At 43.2% G+C, this 15,910-nt stretch overlaps 3 protein-coding genes across 4 annotated transcripts; 2 read left to right on the top strand and 1 right to left on the bottom strand.

Moving 5' to 3' along the window:
- Window positions 1-433: 433 nt before the first annotated feature.
- LOC122623343 (1-acyl-sn-glycerol-3-phosphate acyltransferase alpha) lies at window positions 434-7,232 on the bottom strand. Of its 2 annotated transcripts, none has more exons than XM_043802436.1 (4): window positions 7,002-7,232; window positions 5,034-5,493; window positions 2,704-2,837; window positions 434-2,639 (listed from the first exon to the last, which is right to left on the bottom strand). In XM_043802436.1, the coding sequence occupies exons 2-4, from the start codon at window positions 5,213-5,215 to the stop codon at window positions 1,915-1,917; spliced, it is 1,041 nt and encodes a 346-aa protein (XP_043658371.1). In that variant the 5' UTR covers window positions 5,216-5,493; window positions 7,002-7,232; the 3' UTR covers window positions 434-1,914. The 2 variants fall into 2 exon arrangements, with proteins under 2 accessions (XP_043658371.1, XP_043658372.1); XM_043802437.1 differs by lacking the exon at window positions 7,002-7,232 and adding an exon at window positions 6,910-6,926.
- Window positions 7,233-8,427: 1,195 nt separating this feature from the next.
- LOC122623940 (ubiquitin-like-specific protease 2) lies at window positions 8,428-11,339 on the top strand. Its single transcript, XM_043803338.1, has 2 exons — window positions 8,428-8,531; window positions 8,664-11,339. The coding sequence occupies exon 2, from the start codon at window positions 8,709-8,711 to the stop codon at window positions 10,767-10,769; it is 2,061 nt and encodes a 686-aa protein (XP_043659273.1). The 5' UTR covers window positions 8,428-8,531; window positions 8,664-8,708; the 3' UTR covers window positions 10,770-11,339.
- Window positions 11,340-11,508: 169 nt separating this feature from the next.
- On the top strand, window positions 11,509-14,268 carry LOC122623941 (multifunctional protein ADE2). The gene is made up of 5 exons (XM_043803339.1): window positions 11,509-11,763; window positions 12,116-12,319; window positions 12,375-12,519; window positions 12,993-13,105; window positions 13,182-14,268. The coding sequence occupies exons 1-5, from the start codon at window positions 11,742-11,744 to the stop codon at window positions 13,982-13,984; spliced, it is 1,287 nt and encodes a 428-aa protein (XP_043659274.1). The 5' UTR covers window positions 11,509-11,741; the 3' UTR covers window positions 13,985-14,268.
- The last annotated feature ends 1,642 nt before the right edge of the window (window positions 14,269-15,910 follow it).

The following is a 15,910-nucleotide window of genomic DNA, read 5'->3' as shown; positions in this document are numbered from 1 at the left end:
GTTTGCCAAACTGATGGGGGGGTCAATGAACATGAGTAAAACGCTGTTATCGGATCGGTATACAGAAATAATAATATACATTATCTATATAGCCAGTTGGAAATGGTCCAACCAAAGGTTGCATGAGGAAACCAACGATTAGATTTCAACCAAATCAAATGTGCATTTGGTTGTTTAATTTCTTTAATCAGCTGCGATAAGATGAATTCTCCAAGATCAGACTGCCCAGTTACCTGTTGATAACCAGCTTTAAGTTTAAAGAAGTTAAGTAGCAACAGAGACACATTTAAGTTCAAATCATAGACGATTTCAAATCGGCGTCATAATTCTAAACTATTTGATAAGCCCACTTGAAGATACAAAAGTTGAAAGTCCAGGGGAAAAGCTCGACCTTCACACACAGACGACCGCCAGAAGAAGAAACCATCGTAAATATTTGAAAAAAATATTTATTATACTTGTATTTAATTGTTTCCTTTTGCCTTCCTGCGCCCTATCGCTTTTGATTTGTCGTTAAAGTAAACCGCATAGTATTTACAAAGTTAAGTTAACACTTTACCACACAGATGGTACACAATTCACAATACACTTGAATACAATACACAAATAGGTGTTAGGTGTTAGTTGTTAGCTGTTAGTTTTAAAGATCCCTTAAATTCCTTAGATGCCATGAGGTGATATAAGATAAAAAGTAAGTTGATTCCTCTCCGGATTCAATTACAAGCGAATAAAGGCATACATTCCTTTTTTTTATGGGTACCCTAATCTAGTTAGGGAATGTCTTGTAAAAGTAAAATACGTGTGGTTTCAAAATCAACCAGAATTCGCCCTACATAGTGTGTGTAATGTCGTTTGCAAGATTAGTCATTCACAGTGTATGTTTAGATATTTATTTATTATTAAATTTATATTATTTGGTGTTATCAACTAGCAAGTACACGCGGCAACAGAATCAAAGGATATCATGGAATTATCGTAATCTGGGTTGCTTAAAAACCTTACCAAAATGGCTTGGATTTTAACAGTGCCCAATTAGACCCACAATATAATCCAAGCCGTTTCGAGTTGGCCAAGTTCTTCGATTCCTGTTGCAGGGTGTAGCGTAGAGTTGATGTTTTTGGTTTGTTTGTTAGTTGGTATGTGTTTTTTGGTATGTGTTGCCTAAGAAAAAAATAGAGTCTGACAGTCGAGGGTCGCAGTTTTGTGGTAGCTACTCCTAATACTCGTTTTGGTGCCTGAATTAGTCAAACTATTTGGATGTGAAGTGTTGTTGCGTGGACTGTAGCCGGTATCGTTGAACGTGAGGAGCCAAACACATGAACTCGCTTTCAAAGTACACTTATTTCGTATGCATTTAGATGGGACTAAACTATTATGCAGGTGCGGAAATCTACAAAATGATTTGAAAAAGTGTGTATACTTTATTCCTATTTGGGATTTGACCTTTTCAGACAAGACTAGCGCACTATCAGAATCCATATGGCTATGCGAATTAAAAGTGTTATTTCGTTGTTTAAAGTGGCATGGATTTGGTATTTACAAGTAAGCAGCAGCTTTAACTTTTCAATCAATGCAGTCTAATTGTAAACAAATTGAAATTCTTATACGGGATATAAGAGATAACTTAAAGAATACTTTGAACCATACGTGTGGAGAAATAAATTACAAAATGAAATAGAGTAAAATAATAGGAAAACACAGTTGGGACTTGAACCCATTATATGATAAACAAATACTGCACGTGTACGAAAATTGCACGACTGTAGATTATAAAACTCCCAAATAGGCCCGAAATAAAGCTAATCTGCAAGTCCCCAACGCGACACTCCAGCTACGCCATGAGGTGTTTGGTATTTTTGGATATGAGTGTGTGGGTGTGGGTCTGTGTGTAAGGATTAAAATGCTACATCGCGTCTAAAGCGTCTTGAGCAAGCTGGCCTTGGCGGCACCGGCTCCATAGCCCGGCGGCTGACCGTATGCCGAACTATTGCTGGCCACGGCAGCTGCGGCAGCCACCGCCGCATCCGCAACGGGAGTGGCCGACGTTCCCGAAGAAGCCACAGTTTTTGTGGCGTTGGAGGCTGATGCAGATGATGCTGCTGCTAATGCTGATGGGGCGAGTGGAATGCCACCCTTTTTCAATGGCTTGTACCGCTGCAACGCCTCCGCGGACGTCAGCTTGAAGGTTTCAATCATTTGGGCGCGAACGCGCTCCATTAGCACATCGATGTCGTCCTTGGTTAGACCCTCGGTGCTAACCGGCGGCAGCGTGGTAATCACAATGCGACCCGCATTCAATATCTTCTTCTTGTCATTGAGGAATGTGCCGTAGGAGGAGAAGACCACCGGCAAGATGGGTATCTGCTGATCGATGGCCATGTGAAAGGCGCCCTTCTTGAACGGATGCAGTTCGCCGGTGTTGCGACGCGTGCCCTCGGGGAAAACCCACAGTTTGATGCGCTGCTTCTTGATGCGACGATTCACATCGTTCAGCGTTTCGCGCGCCTTCTCGCCGCGCACCCGATCGATGAAGATTAGGCCAGCCAACCAGGCCGCCAAGCCAAAAGGCCAGGCGTAGAAGAGCTCCCGCTTGGCCACCACCGTGCACTTGTTCATCACATGCCAGATGTTGAACATGCCTGCGAATAGATACCATTTTAAATACACTGATTGATTGATTGATTGATAATCATAGAGGCTTACCCAGCACATCCAGCGAGCTCTGGTGATTGGCCACAATGATGCAGGCCTGATCCTTGGCCAAATGCTCCTTGCCGCGCAGCTCCCAGCGCAGGCCGATCAGCGTGGAAACGCGATGGCACCAGGTGCTCGCCCATCTGCCAACGATAAAGTGTTCGAGAAAGTGCATCAGCAACATTGTAATCATGGATTTCTTTGATAGAGGTGGTATTATGCATAGAGAGTATTATAGAGTTTTCCAGTAACCCATCGCCCACAATTAAAGCCACAACAATTTCCCACAGCTTTGGTCTACTAGCAGTCAATTGTGATTGCACCATTATTTAATCAAGTTGACAGCCATTGAGGCGTAGCTCTGATTTCTACCCTGTCGCCGGGATGATACCCATTCCACGTGGATGTGGCTTGTAGCTAGTAGCTAGTAGCTAAATCAGCTAGTCATGACATGTAATTACAGCTCGGAATCGGTGGAAATTATATCCCAGGGGAGGTGGCAGCACACTGTTTACTTGGAATCCTCGTTCCAGGCTCACCTCCACGGAAAACGGATCGATAAACTGCATAAAGTAGCTGGACAGCGGCATAATTGATTGAGGTGAGCGGTATTTGTGTGTGCGACTACCTGAGCGCGTAGTAATCCACCCCTGATATCAAATATTCATTGCTGTCTAATGCAAATGGTTATTTGAGTCGCGCAAAATCGCCGAGGTGGCGAGAAATACTACCAATGCTACCAACTGCACTAACCACATACCAAAAAAAAAAAAAAAAGGGTAAAAAACACAAAGACCCACCGCATGGGGCACCCAATTCGGTTTTTCCCGGCTTTGCCACTAGCGTGCAACAGCTCCCCTTCCCCCTCTAGTGCCCCTCCCCCCTTGGTAATTCAAGCACCCAACAGTCCGATTCAATTCCCCGTCGAAAACTTCGTCCTTGGGGCAATATCGCCTCAGTCAAAATCACAAGCACAAATCACCAAGAAATATAGTCACATACCTTACAGCGTCCCAACTGCACGATACCCATTGCCATTATAATTGCTTCAATATGTAATGTAAAGCAATGTAACTCTAAAGCAACTAATGAGTTATTTAATGCGTTAACATACATAGTTGCCAAGTGTTTGAATTGCTCTGAAAAATCAGTTCACTGATTGCCGAATCATTGCCACAAATGCCCGCCGTGGGTGCAATAAAAGAAACCTTATCGCCACAAATTGAATTGCCGATGCCCGAATGGCTAACGCATACAATCATAAACATTGGTTTATCAAAACCATAAATCTATATCTTTGAACTGTTTGCTGGTTCCTCAGTTTGCTCAGTTAGTTTGCTAGCAGCTTGGTAGAATTGGGTATACAGCAGTTTGGAGGATGTTGCAACTTTGGAAAGGATCATAACATAAGGAAATTGATCAATCGGTAGATTGAATAGATAGATTTAATAGATTTAAGCTGACTAGTTGGTGTCAAGCATAACACGATTTAAATACGAAAGTCTCCTTTCGTTTTGTTCGAGTGTACAACAATTGGTGGCTTTTCGGACTTTCGGGGGCCTTGAGTGACAGTTGGCCAGTTGGCCAGTTGGACAGTTGGCCAGTTTGCCAGTTGGCCAGGAGTGCATTGCGGCCACCTGCAGTCACTCCTCCGCAGTTGGGCCCTTGTTAATATTGATGGCCCATTAAAGTTGTATGTGTCATTGACGCATTCGCCTTGGGACCTCAAGGAAACCGAACCGCCTGCGGTTTCCATTGATAAGCCTTTTCTTTTGGGTTTGATATTAAGTCGATCTACTCAATTACCCTATCTATCTGCCTGTCAGGCCAATACAATGCATTATTCAACAACAATTCGATTGTCTAAAGCACTTGCACATTTCTTGTGGTGGTTTTGATTAGGCAAATGGTTTCATTAAGTGGATTTATTTGCAAATGCGAATTTGTCAAAAAGTTAATAAGCAATTGACATTATTTGGGTTCGTGAGCAATTTAAAGGGGTGACCTGGGTGTTAAGTGCTCCCTTAAAATGTTATTAAATCATTTCATCAACATTATTGGGGTGAATGAGATTAAGATTTTTTATTTGGGTCAAGTTTACGCGTAAGCATGATAAAGTGCATCATTTCGCAGGTAATTAACGTGTGGATATAATCTCAGATGAAGTTTGCAATAATATTTAGCTTTTACCTATAGCTATTGCCCTTTATTATGCCTATTAATATTTGAAATATTCATTATTCCCTCATGTTGATGGTAGTTATTTCGTCTTATAATCTATCAGTTTAGTATAGGATTCTATGATACATGTACATATGTTAATATTTTGCAACACTTACAGCAGATTGCGGACATCGCAGGGACGGGTGAGGAAGGCCGGGATGAGGACGATCGAGTTGAAGGACACGATGCCGTAGTACATCAGGAATTTGAAGTAGTATCGGAATATGTGATTGGTCTCGTAGAGGAATGGCAGCATCAGCAGCAGGAAAAGTCCCAGCAGCTCGACGAACGAAGTCATGGTGATGTTTGGATGTTTGATATTTTGATTATGTTACCGTTTCAGTGTTTTTAACCGATTCAGAACCGGATCGGGTTCGTGCTGTAGTCAATCTGCCCGCTTTCTTTTTCACTCCCTGCGTTTTTGCTCTCCCGCTTTCTCCACCCGATTTCCCACCCTGTATGACTTCCTCTATAGTTTCCTTTCTCCGGCTTTTTCTGGTTTTCCTCTGGTTAAGGCAGATTGCAGTCTTTTAGGTGTGAATTGTGTGTGGGTCTTTTAGTTGTTCCTTCGATGTGCTGGAAAAATGATTTCAAATTCTTAGATTAGAATAATACAAATTTATGAGTGCGGTTTTGAAATTTCCATATTAAATATACAAATATATCCATCTTCATTTATCAACTCATAGTTTAAAGACTATAAACCTCATTAATGTCATTCAAATTGGGTATATTCCATTCGAATATCTGTCACCCTTAGAACAGTTGATAATGGGTGTTAAGGGGCTAATTCTTGCAGTTTTGCAAGCACTGTTCTTTTGTTATGTTTTGGGTTACTGAAGTGTTAAGTGCTGATAAAAGGAGGGGGGAAAGGGGAAATAGGCAATTGCTGTGTGTTGCACGCCATTTCTCCTGTCCCTTCCTCTACTTTTATTGCACTCTCTTTTATGCAAGCATTAATATGACAATTATGCGAGTGCAACAAACCACAACGTCACAAACACACACATACATGCGCATACTACAGTTGTGGCTAAAATAATAGCAAGCAGTTGCAGTTAATTAAAAATTACATATTATAGAACAATTACTTGCTCATAATAACAATTAAAAAGGTGTAGATTTGCTAATATATTATTTTGTTCAAAAATGCAATAGAGAATTGAACAAATGCTATCGTCTTGACCGCAGCTGTATGTGCAGCAGCCCAGAAGAAAAAGAAAAAAATCAATTTAAATTTGCGCCCAGCGGCGAAAAAACGAAACAAAACAAAACGGGGGAGAAACGAAGAAATGGGAATTTCGCATACCATATTGTGTTTTTTTTTTTTACGGGTCTCATAGATACTATGTGATACTATCAATTGATATGCTATTGAATTTCGATTTGAATGCTGCATACAAACAGCTAAGCAAATGGTTTATTTGTTTGCCATTTCTTTTATTTAATTCGCTGCAACTATGTCCACTTTCTGCCTTAACACTTGAATGTCATTTTGTTTCGAGGGCAGCTATTGATATTTCAAAAATGTTTTAAACATCGGGGAATAAAACATAATTAAAGGGGTGCACAAAATTAACTCTCAAAACTAAGATTCTTATCGGAACATTACAAATTGCAACATTTTCTTTACATTTTATTTATATTTCAAAGGCATAGGATGTTTATAGAGTTATTCATAGCGACAAAAACGTTATTTATTATTTTGCAAACTAGGTCCATCAAGGGTTAACATTCGTATCCCATCTGGCACAAAACAAAATAAGCAAAAAAAAAAAACGGTAATAGAGGGTTGCGCCAAGAGAGCGGACAAACAAAGAGAGGGGGGTAGAGAGGGAGAGAGAGCGGCAGACACGCCAAGGATAATAGCAAAAGAAATCAAGTTAAAGACACACACACAGCACAACAAACACACGCACGCACACACAGAAGCACACGAATTAAACATAAATAAATACAATTTTCGCCAGCTACGTTTTGTTGTGGGCAAACCTTTACAATTAAATTAAACAATTCGAATTTAATACAATTTGCGGCTGCGTGTGCAATTCGGCTTGGCACACCAACAACAAATGAGTGCTCACTTTTTCTTCGTTTCGGCTTCGTTTGTTTTGTTGCGGATTTTAATAAAAGCGATTATGTTTTTATTTCGATTTATTTCGCATGCAGTTGTTTCCTTTTTTTTTCTTAATTTTGTTTTTCTCCTTTATTTTTATTTTCTGCTGCGGCGACGACACAACGCCGACGTCGACGGCGACGCGAGAACGACGTTGCGCTGCGTTTGTCGAGAATTTCCGTTACCGGCGTTCGCGCGACTTTCGTGGCAACTGAGTGGATGGGCGGCAGCAATCGATAGGCGGCGGCCGGTTATCGATAGCGAGCGGGGTGTGCGCCCGCGCTGCATGCAACGCGCATTGGGTGCAAGTCTTTGCTTACGAACTAAAAATGTAGTTTCACATATTAATTGTGAATTAAATATTAAATTCAAGTGTACTTATAAAAAGTAGTTAAAGTGATTAGTTAAACATTACATCTACCATGCGAACGTTTTGCTGGAACCAAAAAAAAGTTAATATGAGTGCAATGGAAAATGAACTTTAGAGTGGAACTAAAAAAGTTCTAAATTTACTCGAAAAAGATGAGGTATTAATGCTTAGTCTAAAATAAAGAGTGCTAAGTATATAATATACAAATACATTAAAATAGTTTTTTCTAAAATTTTATTAAATAATAGGAATTGCTGCAGACACTACAGATTTTAAATAGTAGTTAAACTATAGGTAAATATGCAAATGTAAAACAATGAGAATTGTTTCCCAGAATCCCAGTCCATTTCCTCTTCCCAGAGATTTAAGGAATTCGACTTGGCAAACTTGCTGACAGCCACAAACGTTATGATTTAGATGCGATTTTCCGCACTTGGCAACCGATGCAAATGCATTGAAATGGAGCCCTTTGGCCCGCGGAAGGGAAAACGTGTGTGTCAAGTCAGTCTGTGCGGCGGGAAATGGTTTTATATTTTTATAACGGCGCTCTGGGGCGGCCAACAAAACAAAAACACAAAAATATTATTGTTTACATTTGATTTGCTTATCGGCTAACGATCCGTGTGGTGTTGGAGCTCAATGCTGACGACTGAAAGTCGGACAGGTGGACGCGATGACGGACGCAAAGCTAGAATATGATAATCTAGGCACTTGCAAAGTGCTCCAAATATTACGAAAATATTTTTTTGAAATTTCCGTACAAAGAATTTGCCAGAATGCATCTCACACTTTTGGTTAAACTTAAAAAGTCAAGTTTTAAAGTGTGTTTGGAAATATGAACACGCTTGAACATGTTCTAAACGAAAATCACTTCAATTAGATCAGTTAAAATATTGCTTTATATACATTTTCCAAATTTCAAATCTGGCATGGACTATCGATAGAAGTTTCAAAAACACACTACAAAAGCCAGACCAATTTGAAACATATCGATAACAGCAGAACTCCGATATCGATAACAACTCGCACAGATGTTTTGGATACAGCACTTGGGACGCCGTTTACAAAACTTTAAAACGGAAAGAAACCAAATGTTTCGATAGACAAAAAACGCGAAAAATCATACAGGTAAATTGCTTCAAAATGACAGCAAAAATAGAAACCAACTTGCCGGGTGTAATGTGTGTGCTTGTCGACACCCAGTGAACTTCACACTTTCGAGCAGCCCGGGAATTTTTCAATCGATTCCAGAAACTTCAGTTTCAGATGTGCCCATAATGCTCATATGTTGAAGCCGACTCCAAAATGAATCGCAGTGGGCCAGTTTCGGAGGAGAAAGCCGTACGTCGAATCGCCCTCAATGACTATATAATCCTCTCCCGCCAACTGCTGATCAATCGCAAGGCAAGCAGGGATCAGGACAAACGGAGCGCCAAGATGCTGGTGGTTCTGGCCAGTGGACAGCAGCAGATCATCACGTTCACGCTGCCCAGCTCATCGTGCACGGTGCAGGATCTGCTCCGGCAGATGGGCGTTAAGTTCGATGACAGCACCACAATTGATTGCATGGAGAACGCCGGTGGCAGTATCCATGTGGTCGTCTCGGTGGGCATCGATATCAGTGCCACCGATCCCCAGATGGTTGCCCAGGCGGAGGAGTTCTACAGGGAGATGCATCAGTCCAAAGCCGCTGCTCCCCCAACGACGCCTGGCGAGGAGACATCCACTCCTGCGGCTGGCAAACCAACGGCTACGGTTGCCAACAATCCTACCAAGAGCAAGAAGCACAAGAAGAGTCGTTCCGCCCACGAGAGATCGTCGGTGGACCAAGACGCCAATGCGCGCCGCAGCAAGAAACGCAAGAAGTGTCATTCTGCGGAGGACAACAATGGCCATCCAGCTGCAGGTGCTCAGGACAACAATGGTTTATCCAGCAAGAAGCCGGGGAATCGCCACGCTGCGAGCGAAACCCCAACTGCTGCAAAGAAGAGCAACGGTTGCCCGGTCGTTCAACCAGCTGGAGATGCGATCCAGTCGAATGTTCGCAAGAAATCGGAGGAGACAGCTGGTGGCACGCAGTCACGGGCGCCAAGTAATGTGGCATCCACATGCTTGCCAGCTAAACCCACACCCGAGGAACGCGCAGAGCAGAGTCGCCTGCGCAGGAATCGCAAGTGGATACTGAGCCGGGACTTTGATGACGAGGATGTGGTGCTGCTGAGCAGCGAGGATGAGGAAACCAACGCCGCCGGCGATGGCCAAACGGAGGAGGCCAAGCCAGATGGCGGCGGACAGTCGGCGGAGCGACGCCTCTCTGCCGACGAGAATCTACACCTGTTTAAGTATCCGCCCACCGGCACCGGCGGCCTGAGCATCAGCATGAAGGACTACATGTGCCTCAGTAGCGGCACGTATCTGAACGATGTCATCATTGATTTCTATCTGTGCTGGCTAAAGAATAACATCATACCGGAGGGTCAGCGCGAACGGACGCACATCTTTAGCATATTTTTTCACAAGCGTTTGAACACGGTGACGCTGCCCAACAAAGTTCGGCAGACGGCGGCCCAGAAGCGTCACAAAGTGGTGCAGAGATGGACGCGAACCGTGAATATATTCGACAAGGACTTCATCATCATACCGTTCAACGATCAGGCCCATTGGATACTGGCCATCATATGTTTCCCCAGCCTAAGAGGCCCGGTGGCATACAATGATGCCGAGTCGTCCACCCGCAGCGATGACATTCCAATCAAACAGCCTGTAATACTCATCTTCGACTCGTATCCGGTCTACTCACGACAGCGAGCGATTGATATACTGCGGGACTACCTCACGTGCGAGTACCAGGCAAAGAATCCGAATGCGCAGGCGCACATCTTCACCAAGGACAACATGCCCGCTCATCGGGTGGAGGTGCCGCAGCAGGAGAATCTCACCGATTGCGGCCTCTATCTGCTGCAGTATGTGGAGCAATTCTTCACCACACCCATCAGAGACTATAGACTGCCCATTAGGAAGCTTAGAAACTGGTTCGATCCACTGACGGTGACCAAGAAGCGCGAGGACATCGCCAAACTTATCCAGCAGCTGATGGATGAGGGCAATCAGCAGCAGCAGCAGCAGAGCAAAATGCTGCCCGTCATCAAGTTTCCCACACTGAATGGCCAACTGGTGATGGAGGAGGAGGAGGAGGAGGACGAGGACAAGGAAAGCGATAGCAAGGCGGAGGATGACAAGGATGAGGATCGAGCCTACGCAAGCAGGAAATCGGATGATGAGGATGAGGAGCAAACGAAGCAGGAAGATTCAAAAGTTAGGCAACCGGCGAAACGAAGGAATACGATTGATGCAACGCACAATTAAAACCCACTTGTGAAGTTGTTCTGGAATGTAGTTGCTTCGGGATAAGAAATGATTTGTATAGAAGAACTGAAAATGGCCGCCATGCGAGACACGCACTTGTTGGGCCACCAGGAGGAGCAAGTGGCCACCAACATTAGGCATTTCGTTCCCGAAAGTCAGTTAAACTGTGGGAAAGTCACCAAAAAGAGCAGTACGCCCAAAAAGACGTTAAAGAGGCTAACCAAGAAAGAGATCACCATCCTGTTGATGATTCCAGGAGACGGAAAAGGGCCAAAAGCTACGAAAAATAGAAATTACTAAAGTCAGTTAGCAGAAACTTAAAAAAGTAAAATGAATATGAGAGAAATGATCTTTTGAAGATTAGAAGCACAGTAAATTTTAGATGTAGGAGCATTTCAAACACAAAAACAGTCAGTTGCATGATACTATAGCTTTATAGATTGCCAAAAATGAATCCTACTTATACGTAAGCTACCCCGCAGTGGCGTTCATCAACGTTTCATCAGCTATTCATCAGCCGTTGGCAAGGACAAAGTCAAAATGGTGCAACTGCAGGGTATCAACGCGCAAAAACGCAGGGTATTACCGATCAGCATTATACTCGTCTCTAAGCCGACACACGCACACACACTCACGCACACACACACACACATGGATCTCTTTGTATTGGTTGAGGTTTCGGCGATAAGAAAATCGAGCCATAAAGTCGCGCCGGCGATTCTATGGACGCTCAGTTGCTTTGGAGCGATTCTTCGATGCAGACGAACGTCGGAGTTTGCGGATTGTAATAAAAACGACGCAAGACAGGGAGAGCGAAAAAGACAGAGAGAGCGCGAGATCGAGTGACAGAGAGGGAAGGCAGACAGCGAATATCGAGCATAAAGCAGAGTGCGCAACACGTGAAACAACAGCCGCCAATTGGGTTTAATTTGGATCCAGAAAGTCGAGCGACAACAACGTGCCAGCTACGAGATGTCCACCACAACCACATCCAGTAAGTTATCCCCAAATCCACAGAATCCTCACCAGTTTAAAGAACTTTAATTCGAACTGCAAATTAGATTTTAAGATCTATATTTTAAGTAAGTTAAATAGGACAAGCTTAATGTGTTGGAAAATGAAAATAATATTTGGATTTCTTAAAAACAACTTGAGCAACGGAATATTTGCATGATCTGATAATCAGGCATTAAGTATTATCATTTAATTTGTTATTGCTGCTTTTTGAGCTGTGTGTTCTGTAAACAAGAGGGCTTGTCATTCTTTAAATTCAGCTTAAAATACAAATGACAATGCATAGAGCTTGTAGATAGTAAATCCTAATACTGCCACTTGAATTTCCACAGTTGAGGGCTACAAGCTCGGCAAGGTCATCATCGAGGGCAAAACGAAGCAGGTGTACGATCTGCCGGAGCAGCCAGGACTGTGCCTGCTCCTCAGCAAGGATCGCATCACCGCCGGCGATGGTGTCAAGGCCCACGATCTGGCCGGCAAGGCGGAGATCTCGAATACCACCAACGGTCAGGTGTTCCGACTGCTCAACGAGGCTGGTAAGTTAAATGACTTCTAATTAAACTAATTTTAATGAGCCTTATTATCCCGCAGGCATTCGCACCGCCTATGTGAAGCAGTGCGGCGCCAAGGCCTTCATCGCCCGCAAATGCCAGATGATACCCATTGAGTGGGTGACCCGTCGCCTGGCCACCGGATCGTTCCTCAAGCGCAATGTCGGAGTGCCCGAGGGCCACAGGTTGGTATGATAACAGGCCACAGTCGCAACCACAGCCACAGTCACAGTCGCAGCCTCTCGTTGGGGTTATCACCCCATTCGATTCGATTCGATTTGATTCGTTGCTATCTCGATTATCTGGGTCCGCTTGCGGTAAACAAATTAAACTGCAATCGATGCACTGAGACAGGGTCAACAATCGCTGATAAGCCCTGATGTATGCACACTCAAATCCAATCAAATCCAATCAAAATATGTAATTCAAGTCCGATTCTCGACAGGCGCATTGCCGATCTATGTGTAAATTCATGGCGTTTCCATGTCATTTCAAGGCAAAAGCTCCTTTTATGGCTTTGATCTGCGGTAGCAGTGCCAACAAGTCCGCTTCTCTGAGGTTTTGCATCGAGTAATTGTAAGATATGTTAGGGAACACGATATACTGAAAGTAACGCAAACTAGAAACTTGATTAACTACTTAAATGTACAAACTACAGGTTCTCGCCGCCCAAGCAGGAGACGTTCTTCAAGGACGATGCCAACCACGATCCCCAGTGGAGCGAGGAGCAGATCGTCTCCGCCAAGTTTGAGCTGAATGGCCTAGTGATCGGTGAGTACTACTTGCTCAACCACTTGCTTTTATTAAAATAAACCACTCATCCAACTGTCTTTCGCCCTTATACTAGGCCAAGATGAGGTGGACATTATGCGTAGAACCACGCTGCTGGTCTTCGAGATACTGGAGCGGGCGTGGCAGACCAAGAACTGCGCCCTAATCGACATGAAAGTGGAGTTTGGTATCTGCGACGATGGCAACATTGTGCTGGCCGACATCATTGATTCCGATTCGTGGCGTTTGTGGCCAGCCGGTGACAAGCGTTTGATGGTGGACAAACAGGTGTACCGCAATCTGGCATCGGTGACGGCCAGCGATTTGGATACCGTGAAGAGGAACTTCATTTGGGTGGCCGAACAACTGGCCGATATTGTGCCAAAGAAGGATCACCTGGTTGTGATACTGATGGGCAGTGCCTCCGATATATCGCACAGCGAGAAGATTGCCACCAGCTGTCGATCCCTCGGCCTCAATGTGGAACTCCGTGTGAGTTCCGCCCACAAGGGACCGGAGGAAACGCTGCGCATTGTCCGCGAATACGAATCGGTGATGAGCAACCTGGTCTTTGTGGCCGTTGCCGGCCGTTCGAATGGACTGGGTCCAGTCGTTTCCGGCAGCACCAACTATCCGGTGATCAATTGTCCGCCCGTCAAATCGGACAGCATGCAGGTGGACGTTTGGTCCAGCTTGAATCTGCCATCGGGCTTGGGCTGTGCCACCGTTCTCTATCCGGAGGCAGCTGCTCTGCATGCGGCCACCATTCTGGGGCTGGGCAACTTTATGGTCTGGTCGAAACTGCGTGTCAAGTCGCTCAACAACTTCATCACCCTCAAGAAGGCCGACAAGGAGTTGCGCGGCGTGCGAAATGCTTAGTAGTTGGCCATTGGCGAACTACTGCCGATCACCTAGTGGTATCATATCATCTTTGGATATCAACAGGAGGCCACATTGAGGAATCCTCGTTCGGCGATCATCCAGGAATCCCATAAGGGTCATCTTCAGATCCCATTCTTTGTTAATTCTTCTACTCCCGTTTATTTTTTTTTTAAACCCAAACATTTTTTTATTTTCGTTAGTATTAGGAAAGGATGACTTCAACTTGTTCTTGACAGGTTACCTCGAAATAACAAATAATAAAAATTAAATTTTAAATGTTACGCATTTTGAGCTAACTTATTTGTAATTGGATTCCATGGGGGCTCTACAACCAACCATTTAGCATGGATTACGTACCCATATTGAAGATTTCCCGATTTTCCGACTAAAAATAATCGGATTTTGCCCAAAACATGAAAAATAATGGTCCAATTATGGAATGTCATACCTCGTTGAGCTCGTAATTACATTCCCAATCAAACTGTGTTTAAAAATGAAGATTCTATTTTTTTCACATTTTTTGCAAATTTTGATGATGGTACCCCTTACAAAAAATGCGAAAATTTGGCCAAAAATTATTTTGACAAAGTCGGTCCAAAAGTTAACTTTTTGGTTAGTATTGGTAATTAGGAGTAAAAAAATGTAATTTTTTTAACTTTCCGACCATTATTGGCCAAGTTATACCGAAAATACCAATTGTAAATATTGCATTTTTGCCGAAAATCGTTTTTCTGTTTTTTGGCGAACTTTATTTTCACTATTTTTATCACTGCATTCGAAATAGTGGCCCAAATATGGAATGTTATACCTCGTTGAGCTCGTATTTAAATTTCCGATCGAACTGTGTTCAAAAATTGAAATTCTATTTTTTTCACATTTTTTGCAAATTTTGATGATGGTACCCCTTACAAAAAATTAGTTTAAGCCTTTTCTTTGGCAATTTGTTTGTTTAAAGTATTTAGGTGCATACTTTTGGGCTGAGACGATTTGAAATCTCTGCTTGATTGGGTGACTAAGCTGTTGCACTTTCTTAAACGCGATCCTGGTCCTATTAACCAAATGAAAATCCGAGGAAAAGCGAGAAAAAGGGAGGAAAAACGTACCACAATTAGCCACGTGTATAGCTTAAATATTTAAATACCAGCTTACATGCGTACAAAATGAGTAGCACACCACAGTTGGGGCGAAGAAAATAGTAAACATATAAATAGTTTATACAAAATTTCAAGTTAATATAATTATTCATAAAATGTAAGCCAACGAGCTTCAAAAACCATTATTCGCATTTAAAAATGAGCTTTAAGTTCGCCTTATAAACAGCACATTAATAAAAAGGGATAAAATAAATGCATAAAATGTAGTAATAAAATTCATACAATAAAATTTAGTTATTAAAATTACGCTACTGATAGTAGTGAACTACTAATGATGTGTGCATATGTACAAATACATTCCATAAGGAAAATCCAATGGAGATGTGGACTTGTGGGGGGTGGGGAGGGAGGGGGGCAGTACCGAGACCGGGGAAATATGTGCTAAAGTGCGCCGGCCACCACAGGTCAATTAATCATACTTTAGTGTTTAGCAGACAAACAAACACAAGCACAAACAACGAAGCACAATTCATAATAATAACAATAATTTAGCATAAGGGCAGCGGGACGTGGGGGGAAGGGGTGCGAGTGAGACAGCGAGTGTACACATTAAAAGTCAGGGTCAAAGTGTGGCCATTGTGTGTTTCGCCTCTCCCTCTGGCGCTCCAACCGAACCAGAACCACCCCCTCCCCTCGCCTCCCCCAAAGCCCCAACGCCCCTCACAAGTGTCTGCTGTTGTTGGAAACAACAATAAACAAAAAGAAATATGAATGGCAAAGCAAATGTAACAAAATGTTAAGAAAACTGAAGAAAACAAAAAACGAAGTC

Source organism: Drosophila teissieri, chromosome X, assembly GCF_016746235.2.
Source record: "Drosophila teissieri strain GT53w chromosome X, Prin_Dtei_1.1, whole genome shotgun sequence".
NCBI classification, from domain to species: Eukaryota; Metazoa; Arthropoda; class Insecta; order Diptera; family Drosophilidae; genus Drosophila; species Drosophila teissieri.
Note: the sequence above shows the minus strand (reverse complement) of the source record. Positions and strands in the feature narration are given on the sequence as shown.

Coding starts and splice junctions, on each gene's coding strand:
- LOC122623343 (XM_043802436.1), bottom strand. CDS start 5,215: ATGACTTCGTTCGTCGAGCTGCTGGGACTTTTCCTGCTGCTGATGCTG. Junction 2,838..5,033: donor TGCGATGTCCGCAATCTGCT/GTAAGTGTTGCA, acceptor TATCGTTGGCAG/ATGGGCGAGCACCTGGTGCC. Junction 2,640..2,703: donor GAGCTCGCTGGATGTGCTGG/GTAAGCCTCTAT, acceptor ATCTATTCGCAG/GCATGTTCAACATCTGGCAT.
- LOC122623940 (XM_043803338.1), top strand. CDS start 8,709: ATGAATCGCAGTGGGCCAGTTTCGGAGGAGAAAGCCGTACGTCGAATC.
- LOC122623941 (XM_043803339.1), top strand. CDS start 11,742: ATGTCCACCACAACCACATCCA. Junction 11,764..12,115: donor GTCCACCACAACCACATCCA/GTAAGTTATCCC, acceptor GAATTTCCACAG/TTGAGGGCTACAAGCTCGGC. Junction 12,520..12,992: donor GGAGTGCCCGAGGGCCACAG/GTTGGTATGATA, acceptor TACAAACTACAG/GTTCTCGCCGCCCAAGCAGG.